Source organism: Procambarus clarkii, chromosome 65 (genome assembly GCF_040958095.1).
Source record: "Procambarus clarkii isolate CNS0578487 chromosome 65, FALCON_Pclarkii_2.0, whole genome shotgun sequence".
In the NCBI taxonomy this organism is placed as follows: Eukaryota; Metazoa; Arthropoda; class Malacostraca; order Decapoda; family Cambaridae; genus Procambarus; species Procambarus clarkii.
This window is the reverse complement of record NC_091214.1, coordinates 22,819,048-22,831,285: the sequence shown is the minus strand read 5'-3', so window position 1 is coordinate 22,831,285 and position 12,238 is coordinate 22,819,048. Positions and strand designations below refer to the sequence as shown.

Sequence of the window (12,238 nt, the reverse complement as noted above, 5' to 3'; positions counted from 1 at the left end):
AGCCAGCCATTCATCTTTTTCATGAACTTTCATTACTGAACCCCAAACACCCCATAAAGAAGAAGGGATCAGGGAAGGCCTGAGACCTACTGAGGGCCCAACAGAAAAGAGCATTTCATTACATTTAATGCTAGATTTCAGTGACGCTTCTGTTGAAGCTTCCCATAGCTTACTCCTAACAGTGCCCTGGTGGAGGAAGACAGAACATGAACTAATCACATGTTCTCTTTCAGAGAACATTTGATTTGAGAACTTGTAGCATCCTTTATTAATTTCACTTGGCTTCTTTCCCACTGTTTGTAATAAGGGTCATTGTCCTAAACTTTGAGTCTCATCATGTAACATCCTTGACAGAAAGACATGTGTTAAGGAAACTGAAATTGAAATAAGTTTATTGAGGTATAAATGAAAAAAGAACATAACAGAAAAGACAGAGAGGGCTCACCTGTGGAAGAAGAGAGTAAGGCCAGGGGTAGAGGATAATCAGCAGTATGCCAAACACCAGGTGCCACACAGGTATGGCAAGACCATGGAACATTTACCATGTGGTGAGAAGCCAACACCCTGCTGGATCACCAAAAGCCCTTAGTCTGGATAATAGCCATGGATATACTGGCAAAGATAGTCAGGGCAACAAAGGTACAGCATGTGCATCATTGGAGCTAGAATAAAAAGTCTACTGGATGAAATGAATCACTTTCCAGATGACTTAGGAAGGGATGGGAAATCAATGGCATGTGTACTGAACATAATACACGTAACTACAGCACAGTATTTTGTTGCCATGAATACACAGTTATTGGTTACTTAAACAAAGTTTTTTAAGAGTCCTTTCAAGAATATATTTTTTGCCATTGGCACTCAAAAGAACTTTTTTCAAAATTATCACCAGTTTAATCACACTCCCAAACAAGGTGCCCACACCTGACCTAGGAGAACCTGGCCTTGGAGCAAATTATGTTAGGAGAAAAATCAGCCTTCAACAAGGAATCCTCAACTGAGAGTGAAATCCAAATGTGAGAAGACTAAAACACCAAAACCTGAATCAATGATCACGTTTTGAAGAACTAGAGCATGAGACAGCCAGAAAAAGGGGGCAAGGCCACAATATCCCTAAATGCCAGAAACAAACCCTGTGATGGCCAAACAATATGAAGTGATAGACGAAGTGAAGAAGACGAAGGGCAAGTTACCAGGGCTGAACTGACCACACAGTAACCAGAACGAAATAGTCCATAAAAGCCTCCAGCATGGCCAGAATGGGAAGAAGCACTGGTCAATAAGCAAGAGGTAAATGTATGACCACTGACTCCAGTCCATGCTAAATGACTCCAGTCATTCATTCCAGATCATTCCAGATCATGCTGCATAGATTGAAAGCTGCCAATTCGATGTGTATGATGCAAATGGGTACACTCCACCTGCAGACAATGAAGCATCTCACAAAACCAGAACAAAGAGGCCTTGTCCACCGTGCACTCCATTGAAATCGGATGGAAATTGGATTGGCCACCCATGAGAACATTGGACATGCTCCAAATGTGAACTGCACTGAACTAAATCCTGAGAAGCCAACACCATCCAGACTGAAGCAATACAAACTTTGACTGTAAATGTGAGAGCTGGAGATGAATTCCCAGCAGAGGTTCAAGGCATTCATGAACAGCTTGCATAACAAAAAGACTGGCACCATGGAATTAAACTCTGAAAAACCAGAGGAGGAAAATGAGAATGCAAGAGCTACCTCAGGTGAACTGGAGTAATTCCACATAGTGCTTGGGTTGGCAAAAGGATGCCCACTAGTTTTTTTGCCCACTAGTGGAAGCAGTAATGCTCCTTCAGTCATATGGAGCCCAGAAGGTAAACCATGCAGGAAAAATTCAGGCTGTCCAGGTGGCTCAAAGGTCCTAACAATAAAAACCGAGACCTCTTCAACACCAGCTGGAGAGGTTGTACAGCCATTCATTGGAGAGAGGAGCACACCATCCTGCATCCCAGACCAGTACCAATTAAATCATAACCAGAGACTGGTGCCAGACTATTTGGCACTCTAGACAAGGCCAACTACTGTATTAAAAAAAAAATCCCAACTTTAATATTCAGAAACAGATGAACAAATCCACAAGGGCCATGATGAGGGTTTGAACCTACGTCCAGGATGATCCCAGATGCGCCTTCGTCGACTGCGCTATGACATGGCTAAAAGAATTGCAACCTTGAGTGCTACTTGCCGTCACAAGTATCCCGCAGCTTCTCTGAAGCACAAACCGGGGTTTCACACAATTCCCCCATGCACCCGGGCTCTGTCAACCAAATGTTCTACCTCTTCGCCCTTACTTCAACACACACACAGAAATCACAATAGTATGATATATCAAATGAACAAATCCACAAGGGCCGTGATGAGGGTTCGAACCTACAGGTCCGTGATTGAGGGTTCGTAGCTTCAAACCCTCATCACGGCCCTTGTGCTAACTTGGTCCACACTCAACTTGTGATAACTTGGTCCAACAGGCTGTTGCTTAGGGCAGCCCACAGGCCCACATATCCACTACAGCCTGGTTGGTCTGATACTTCTTGCAATGAAGTGCTAAGGTCTGCCTGCCTGAGGTCTGCACCCTAGGTGGCTGCCTTGTTGTCCTAATGGTAGCATTAGACCAACTAGGCCTAATGCTACCATTAATGACTGGTCATAACCTGAATAGACACTAACTTGGACTTCTGCCATTTGATCAAGCTTATGTGAGCCAACTGAAAAAGAACCAGATCCCTGGCCAGCTGACAAGCCAGGGATCTGGCTTGTCAGATCAAACCAACCAGTTATTGAGGATGAATAGAAATTGAATCGCTGAAAGATGAAGGTGCCAAAGGATCATGGGAGTCAGCATGGTGAAGACTCTGGGAGTTAGGTTTAAGCCAAAAGGCAGAGCCTGAAAGTAGTAAGAGAGGCCACTCTCTAAACCCACCAAATCGCTAAACCTTGGGTAGTTGGTAATATGCCAGTAAGTGACCTGAAGATCCAGTAAAACAATCCAAGAATCACTTGAAATCACCTGTCAAACCTATAATGGTGATCATTCGGAATGTGAGACAAGATTTGTAAAAGCGGAGTACATTTTGGTACATAATAAAGTGAAGCTCCAGGGTATCATGCTTGGAGACAGGGAAGAAGCAGGTCACCCTAAGGCAAGGATGAACTCACCATGAGCACACCCTTATCTAACAAAGAGTGAATGTCCTTTTGGAGTAGAGGAGTAGATGACAGAGCAGGTTCCCTGAAACACCAGAAGGAAAATGACCAAACCCATTGAAGTACTTAGGGCACCATATCTACACCCAGGAATCCTGGAACCGCCATGCTGTCACACGAGAATACAACAAGAGTTAAGACGTGTGGAACCCTGCCAACCACCATACTTAGATGAATACCTAGAAAGCCACAGCATCTGATCCAGAGTGAGCATAGGCAGAACAGCCTGTGTGTTTCTAAATAGTAAACTGTTGCCAGAGGCTACACAAGAATACTAAATGCTTTCCAACTTCAGAATCACTTTTAAATACATGGACAATGAAATATTGAAGAAAATGTTCATGACTTTTGAGATCAAAACTGGAACATGCAGCAGTTGTATGGTTCCTATATCTCAAGAACTACACCAACAAATTGGAAAAGATGCAAAGACATGCTACTAAACGATTTCTAGTACTGAAAAACAAGAGCTACGAGGAAAGGCTAGAGGTGTTTAAAATGCTATTGCTAGTAGAAAAAAAAAAGATATGATCACTATGTACAAATAGCAGCAGTAAATAATAATAATAATAATAATAATATTTATTTAGGTAAAGGTACATACATAAAGAGATTTTACAAAGTTTGTTAGCTTTATAGATAGAGCTAGTACATACAATGCCTAAAGCCACTATTACGCAAAGCGTTTCGGGCAGAAATGATAGGAATCAAACATGCATCCCACATGGGAACTCAAGAAAATAATGTCACCCTCAGGCCGGAATGCTCCCTATAATTCAACTATAAACAGCCTTCAAAATAATTCAACTTATATTATGTGACTCTTTTATTGTGAATAATATTAGATATTAGCTTACTTCTCATTTAGCTTTAAGTGTTTACCCCATTATACCTATAAACACTGTAATTTATCTTTATCTTATACGCATTCTTATGAATAAAATTATTTATTATTATTATTATTATTATTAATACTGTATTATTATTATTATTATTATTATAATTATTACTGTATTATTATTATTAGTAGTAGTAGTATTATTACTGTATTATTATTATTATTACTGTATTATTATTATTATTATTATTATTATTATTATTATTATTATTATTATTATTAAAGTAGCTGCATATAAATTGATTCTATGCAAATATAATGTGACAGCAATTCTTTTCTGTTAACATGAAAAGCAATTTTAAAACCACTGAATCCCTCACTAATTAGATTTTCAAGCAGAAAATAGAGTAACTACTGTAATGACCATTTTCATGTGTTAAACAGTACCAAATGGTTTATTATACAGTTACCAATGTTGTGTAATTGGAATCCTATGGCTAACTACTTCATCCACTGCTGCATTATTTTGATACCAAATGTCGTATTTTTTCTTGTTTGAGAAAAGACTTTGGCAGTGGCAAGTCTACCACTTCGCTAGTCATATACATTCCAATACTATCTTACCTTCAGGGTGTATTTTTGTCTAAGATGGGCTTCCATTCCATTTTCTTGTCTGAAGGTGGCCATTAAATATTTTATTATCTACTTAAATGCTTGGCTGCAGAACATTGCAAATTGTAACCCATACTGGTTAATGACTTGTATGGCTTCATGGGTTCATCGCCTTCGAGCCCGACTTCATCAGCCACTTCCTGACCTCGTGTCTTGCTGGTTGAATGTATTGTACATGATTTCTGAAATATAAATACTGTACAGCATAAATGTACACTTACTTCTGAACTGGAAAAATGCTTTTCCTGGTAATTTTTGGACATAGTGAAAATATACCAAATGACAAGACATAACTATGAATAACCATGCTTACAACTCACTATGTTAGGATTAGGTTAGATAATAAAAAAGTATGAAACAAAGATTTTGGCCAATTGTTGCAATATACAAGATATTATTGCATATTTACTTAAATTTACCTGAAGGCTACTATCTCCCTAGTGACCTTGATGGGACAGGAAGCTGGCAGCTTGTCAAAGGATCCCCATTGTTCCCGAGGATTTTTTTCCACCTGGATTATAAAGTTAAAAAACAGCTTGGCCTTTATGGCTTCAGTGAGTAGGCAATTTCATAGGTTTATAACCCTATGGATGAAAAAGCAACTGTAAAGCCCAGAGGCTATACATCGCCTGTTGGTGGAAAAATTGCTGCACCTCACGGCGGATAAACACACTTAGGCAGGTGCTTCATAATGTTCTGAATCATAATGGAATCTGACCCAAGTATAAGTTGGGTTAACCCATATCTTGGGGTATTCAAAATGAACACCCATGTTGGAATAGATGGCTTAGGCTTGGTTACAAGTATCTCTGGGAATTCTCATTATCTGATGATGTAGACCTGACCAAATGTAAACCATGTCAATAAAATTATTCACACACCCTCCTTCACTATGTGATGGAGTGAAAACGATACGTGATTTCAAAGACAACTCATGACAAACGTTCCAGAGTTGTGTAAATATTTAATTCAAAATTATCTGCTGCCATAAATCATAGCCAAATATCCCGTTTGCTAACTGTAGGTAGTAACTGAGTGATTGTAACCTATCCACCGCTGCCCACTGGATGGGGGGCGGTGTGCAGGACAAACATATCAATTGTGACACTAGCTCTCTACATATGTCAGTTGCTTAACTTAGAAACTGTACTTGTGGTCCACCTCGAGCCCATTGTTGATGTGCCGATGTGCATCGAATTTTGTAACGAGCTCATCGAGGCTGTAATTTGCTTAGTTAAATGAATTGTGGGGTTCAGTCCCTGAGCCCATTATGTGCCTCTGTAACCCTTTCCACTACCGCCCACAAGATGGGTATGGGGTGCATAATAAATAAACTAAACTGTTAGTTGGCAGTTGCTAGGCGGGGCAGGTGTACAGATGTGTGCTCGTTAAGGTCATAGTGTACCATAAAGTCCTTTATAAAAGGTTGAACCTTATGTCTGGGATTGTCATTCATCACACCAGCTCAATACAATTACCTTCGTCTCCGATGCATTTTACGGTCTCGAAAACTCCTGTTTGACACAGTTTGAGAGAAATTGCTTATAGATGCATTGATACATATATATTCATTTATGAAAATGAACTATGGGCATAAAATTAATAAGGCAAATATTATTATAATCAAATTTGCGATAAAAATGCATATATTCCGCTTGTTAATTTATGTATTAGAGTTATTAAAACTACCAAACAGATAAACTGTGTTGAATGGGACTTTTCTTGTTTACCATAGTACAGGCCTAAAAGAATTATTTAGTTTGGCTTTATTTCCAATTCTTGCTAATTATTTTAAAAAGTAAAATACTTGCTCCAACAGCCTTTACTCTAGTTAGTTTATCAGTATAAATTACATATATCAGTTAATTTAGTTTTTTACAGTGAATTACAATTTACAATATGTGCAACATGATTGTTGGCAGAATTCATAGTATAATCGAGTCTGAATCTCGACACAAATACTACAAAATATTAATTTCCTTGAGGGCCACTAACACTGAGTAGCCTCGACGGGGACAGCAAGCCGGCACCTTTTCAAAGGTCCCCCCCATTTGTCCTGATGATACTTCCTAGCTGGATTTTAACATTCAACAGTTTGTATACATTTATAGAATCAGCGGGTAAGCAGTTCCATGAGTTTCTAACCCAGTGGGTGAAAAAGCATCTCTCTGTTTTCAGTCCTACACTGTGGCTTATTGAGCCACAGAATAGTTGGCTTAAGGCTGAACTCAATAAGTTTAACAGGTTGCCTGTTCCAAGCAATGGGAAAGGATGTATTTTATACTTCTACAATAATAATAATAATAATAAATTGGTAATAGGTCAAACAACATTTAGTTTATCAGCACTTTTATGGCAGCGTGAGAACAGCTCAGTATAATACACAAATATTGGAAAAATCTATTAAGATTACTCAATAGCTCGGTCGATAGAACTTGGGCCTCACACGCGTAGAGTCAGCGGTTCGAATCTCCTACAGCCCAGGTGAATGAAACAAATATTGGAGTTGATTGTGAAGTTGATCCTAAAAAAAAAAGACGAAACTATGTTCTTAAGTACTGTACTCACAATGTTGTCTAAAAGTCTAGTGTTACAACATCAACATTATCAACAGCTGCATCAACAACAACAGTCTAGTGTTATAAATGATCGACGACGATTACAGGTTGACAAAATACTGTTGAATTCTACTTGTCTTCCCTCTAAATCCAATTCATAATGAGCACATGACACCTAGTACATTACAAGACACTCAAAACACATTTACAAGATTGAAATATAATTTGTTTTTGTTCAGCATTTGTCTGCTGCTTATAGTTAGAATCTTTGTCCCGAACGTTCCTACGTATTCGAATACAACTCACTGAAATAAATAATTAAAATTAGTTAATGAAACTTAAAACTTAATGTTCATTGAATTAAGGTAAAAATATAAATGGTCACGTCCAGGTCTGGACAAGACTGAATTATGTGGTACGTTTCTCTATTGTAAGTTCCTGTCCAGCCTCCTGCAGTGCAGAGCGGGGCACTGCACAGAGACGGCCCCGCTTCTTGAAGGGTCTGTGTTCGATCACCAATTAAGGGTTCAAGGGTCAGATTCACGAAAGAACTTACGCAAGCACTTACGAACGTGTACATCTTTCCTCAATCTTTGACGGCTTTGGTTACATTTATTAAACAGTTTACAAGCATGAAAACTTCCCATTCCTCTGTTGTTTTTGTTATAAACAGCCTCATGGTGCTTCGGAGCTCATTAACTGTTTAATAGTTGTAAACAAAACCGCCAAAGATTAAGCAGCCCGTCCTCCAAACAAAGATCCAAAAGTGATTCCATCCACCCACCAAACCCCCTGTTTATGAATGAAAAGCGGTTTACACACGACTCACAACTGCTGACGTTCGAACATATCCGGAACAAGTGCTTCACTGACGAATTTTGTTCGAATCACAACGCTATAAATGCTTCACCCACGTACTACAAATACAAATAATCGCCAACAGAACCTAAACACCTAACCTAACCTATCCTATATCTATATATGCACAATATGCTAATATATTATAATATTAATTTATACTTGCGAAAATTCCCGTTTTGAATGAACAGCATGATAAAATTTACGAATGCGTCTGTGGGGTTGACAGCTGAATGTAATGGACTTGAGTCGAGGACGGGTTGGATTAAGAAAAGATGTACAGGTTCGTAAGTGTTTGCTTAAGTGCTTTCGTGAATCTGGCCCCAAGTGGCTGGTGCATAGGCTAGGATATCGATATCTATGGCAGGTGGCTGCAGGTAATGAATCCCCCAATGGTGAACATTCCAATTGTAAACTATGTAAACAATAGCTGGGACATACTCTCCAACACTATATCTGTGATTGCCCTGTTATCAGTGATTTCACACCAAATGGTATGAGGTACTTTGAGCACTGTAATTACTTCATACACAAGAATATTGGAAGATATTGAAAGGCTAATAGATCAGCCTCGCATTTCATGTTCTCTCCTGATTCCATGTATTACTGGCCGTCCTGTGAGGTGGGAATATTAGATGAACTTATAACTAGTATATATATATATATTATATATATATATATATATATATATATATATATATATATATTGTGACGGTAACGCGTTGGTGTTCGGCTGTTTAAGGCTAGGGGTATGGCCTCGTCACATAGTTATAAAAAAAATAGAAAAACTGGAACTTCGTCTGTGGTAAGGTAAGGAGAAGACACACAAAACACAAGTAAAACTTTAACAATGAAATTTTAATTACGTTAAATAAATCAAAACATGAAAATATGGACAAACAAATATGTATAATAAAATCAATGAATCAAAATAATAAGAATACTTAAATGACACAATGAAAGTTACGTTAAGGCAAAGTAATAAGAAGTGCAACACAAAAGTTAAGTGGGAGGTGCTGGAATATTGGCTTAAAGCCACCACCTCTCTCAGTACACGCTAACGTCTAGCTGGGAGGAGTGCTGGCTACGAAAGCACGGAACATTCTGAGGACTGATGTTGGGGCGACCCCAGACATCAGGTAGTATTGGGGGGCGAGTGCAGGTGCAGCCAGACCGGCGACCAATCAGCGGAGCCGTAGCGATCAACGGGTAGTTTGGTGATTTGGGTCCGAACAGGTGGCGGGCTGCATACGTTTTTGCTCGCCCTGGCAAGCCTTGCTGGTGTTGGTGTCGTTGTTGGACATTTCTTCCATAGTCTTTTTATCTAATTGTGAAGACGTAATTATGGAGGGAAGAGCAGGCTCAATCTCTTGAAGGAGATTATCGTCACAATATAATATAATACACACTTTTAAGATGGTTTAACACTATTATACACACACTTTAAGATGTCATTCCTAGCTGCTTGTGTGGTCATGTATCTGTGCTTGTAGGCCTCAGCTTCACCACCTGGGCCTCGTCTTCCCAACTGTTGCTTGTCAATAGTGAATGACATCCTTCCCTCTTTTTTTTATCTACACTGTGTAATCTTTCATATGGAATAGGGTAGCAGCACATTCCTGTGCATACCTAAGCTTGCTAATAAAAAAAAGGTTCATTCAGTCTGTCCTCATATCCCAGTTCTTAAATCATTTCCTCATATTCCTAGCTCTTAGTCTATCCTCATATCCCAGAACATTAGATGCTATCCCTACGTAGTCTATCGTATTTTATTACCGCAATAGACTCCACTCATATCTCGGGTATTTTAACTTTTAAAGTACAGCTGGAAAAGGTCATCACAGGAAAGGGTGGGATCTTTGACAAGCCGCCGGCTTAGTGTCCTCGTGGAGACCACTAGTGTTAGTGGCTCTCAGGTAAATGTATGTGTGTGTGCTGTTAATGTTCACACACTGGTGAAGAAATACGAATAAACAGATTATCAAACCCATGGAACCGCCTACCCGCCGAAACCGTACATGCCAAAACTCTGTTAAACTTTTCCAGTCCAGCTTGGAAAAAGCTCATCAAGGCAAATGGGGAAGGAACCTTCGACAAGCCGCCGGCTTCCCGTCCTCGTCGAGGCCACACTAGTGTTAATGGTTCTCATGTAAACTCAGGTAATCAGTAAGGGAAGCGCGAGACGTGTTTGAATTCATAACAGAGCTCCTTGTCTTATCACCTAACAGGATATGTTCCGATAACATTTCCAAATATATATATATATATATATATATATATATATATATATATATATATATATATATATATATATATATATATACATATACACCATATCTGCTGGCTGCATTTGTGTTAGAGATAGTAGGCTTTCCATATGACGACTAGCTTATAGATACTGTATGTGTATAGGTAGTTATTATATCACTGTCAAACATTTCTACCCTTGACAAAATAATTGATAAATGTTCTTCTCTTGTATGCTTCCAAAATCACCAACAGAGAAATGTTTAATTTACAATTCTCACAGGTATACCAGCTATCCAAAACCACAATTAATCCACCCGCAGCCATAAAGTATACCACACATACACACAATCACAAAATATCTAATACCAAAATGAGTAAAAAAAAAATTCCCCAAAACAAACAATTCCCCCCATAAAGAGATAAGAAAGTTACCTAAACGCTATGCGTGCTAGTGGCTTTACAAGAATATTAATTCAACTTATTTTCTACATTATCTGTTAACCCCCAATATAACTTCATGTATATAAATAAATAAAGATATATATTTATATACACACATACAAAAGAATAAGGGTGATAGGAGAAGAAAATCTCAAAGTACTCAGTAAGGATCCACAAGATCTTCTCTAAGTACTCTTTACTTTCTTCCCTGAGGCTATGGGTCCCTACACTTACACCAGAGGTGGTACCCCCTTTCTAGGCACTTAATAAATAAATAAATAAAATAAATAAGCGCGGGTGGGGGAGCAAGTTGCGCGGCGGAGGGCGGGTGGCGGAGGAGGAGGAGGAGGGGCCGAGGCGGCGTGTATCCCTCCGCAGGGCGCCCACCAACATGGCGCACTCCCTCAGTCACTACCAGCTGGTTTAACTGTTACCACCCCAACCCTCGCCCTCCGCTGGTCATGACGCCCTAAAACCCTCCTCCCGGATCGCCATGAATATACGCTACATCCGCGCCTCACTCAATGACCCACAAGGCGTGTGAGAAGGGCAAAAAAGCCAAATAAGACAAGCGATTGAAGTTTTCGTGGGGGTTGAGATTTTGACATTTTTTGGTGGGGTATATACCTGTGTTTTGGCTGTGGTGGTAAAAGGTGTTTTAGGTGTGTGTGTGAGGTGAAGGGGCGACACCCCGCTCCTGCCCTCTGGATGAGAGTGGCCGCGCCTGGCAGCAGGTGGTAGCAGCAGCAGGAGCAGCAGTCATGGCGTTCAACGACTCGGTGAGTATGGGGGCAGGTGGTCGTGGGGGACGACGACACCTCTCCTCTCGCCTCTCATGATCGATACCCTGTCTTGTCCTGGGGTGTTGGCACTGTCTTGTCCTGGGGTGTTGGCACTGTCTTGTCCTGGGGTGTTGGCACTGTCTTGTCCTGGGGTGTTGGCACTGTCTTGTCCTGGGGTGTTGGCACTGTCTTGTCCTGGGGTGTTGGCACTGTCTTGTCCTGGGGTGTTGGCACTGTCTTGTCCTGGGGTGTTGGCACTGTCTTGTCCTGGGGTGTTGGCACTGTCTTGTCCTGGGGTGTTGGCACTGTCTTGTCCTGGTGTGTTGGCTCCTGGCACTGTGTATCCTGGTGTGTTGGCTCCTGGCACTGTGTATCCTGGTGTGTTGGCTCCTGGCACTGTGTATCCTGGTGTGTTGGCTCCTGGCACTGTGTATCCTGGTGTGTTGGCTCCTGGCACTGTGTATCCTGGTGTGTTGGCTCCTGGCACTGTGTATCCTGGTGTGTTGGCTCCTGGCACTGTGTATCCTGGTGTGTTGGCTCCTGGCACTGTGTATCCTGGTGTGTTGGCTCCTGGCACTGTGTATCCTGG

General features: G+C 40.5%; 1 protein-coding gene and 1 long non-coding RNA gene across 6 annotated transcripts in view; one reads left to right on the top strand and one right to left on the bottom strand.

Moving 5' to 3' along the window:
* Positions 1-12,238, bottom strand: part of LOC138354963 (uncharacterized) — a 35,017-nt gene that overhangs the window by 8,297 nt on the left and 14,482 nt on the right. Inside the window, exons 1-3 of one of the 4 annotated variants that reach the window (XR_011223768.1) lie at positions 6,239-8,749; positions 4,713-4,942; positions 446-567 (exon numbers count right to left, since the gene is read on the bottom strand). This is a non-coding gene — a long non-coding RNA (uncharacterized lncRNA). The other 3 variants (XR_011223769.1, XR_011223770.1, XR_011223767.1) reach the window with 3 other exon arrangements.
* Positions 11,231-12,238, top strand: part of GckIII (Germinal centre kinase III) — a 157,030-nt gene continuing 156,022 nt past the window's right edge. The window contains exon 1 of one of the 2 annotated variants that reach the window (XM_045763342.2): positions 11,231-11,646. In XM_045763342.2, the coding sequence (XP_045619298.1) occupies positions 11,629-11,646 (18 nt within the window). In that variant the 5' untranslated portion in view covers positions 11,231-11,628. The remainder of the gene's footprint in view (positions 11,647-12,238) is intronic. The other variant, XM_045763346.2, reaches the window with a different exon arrangement.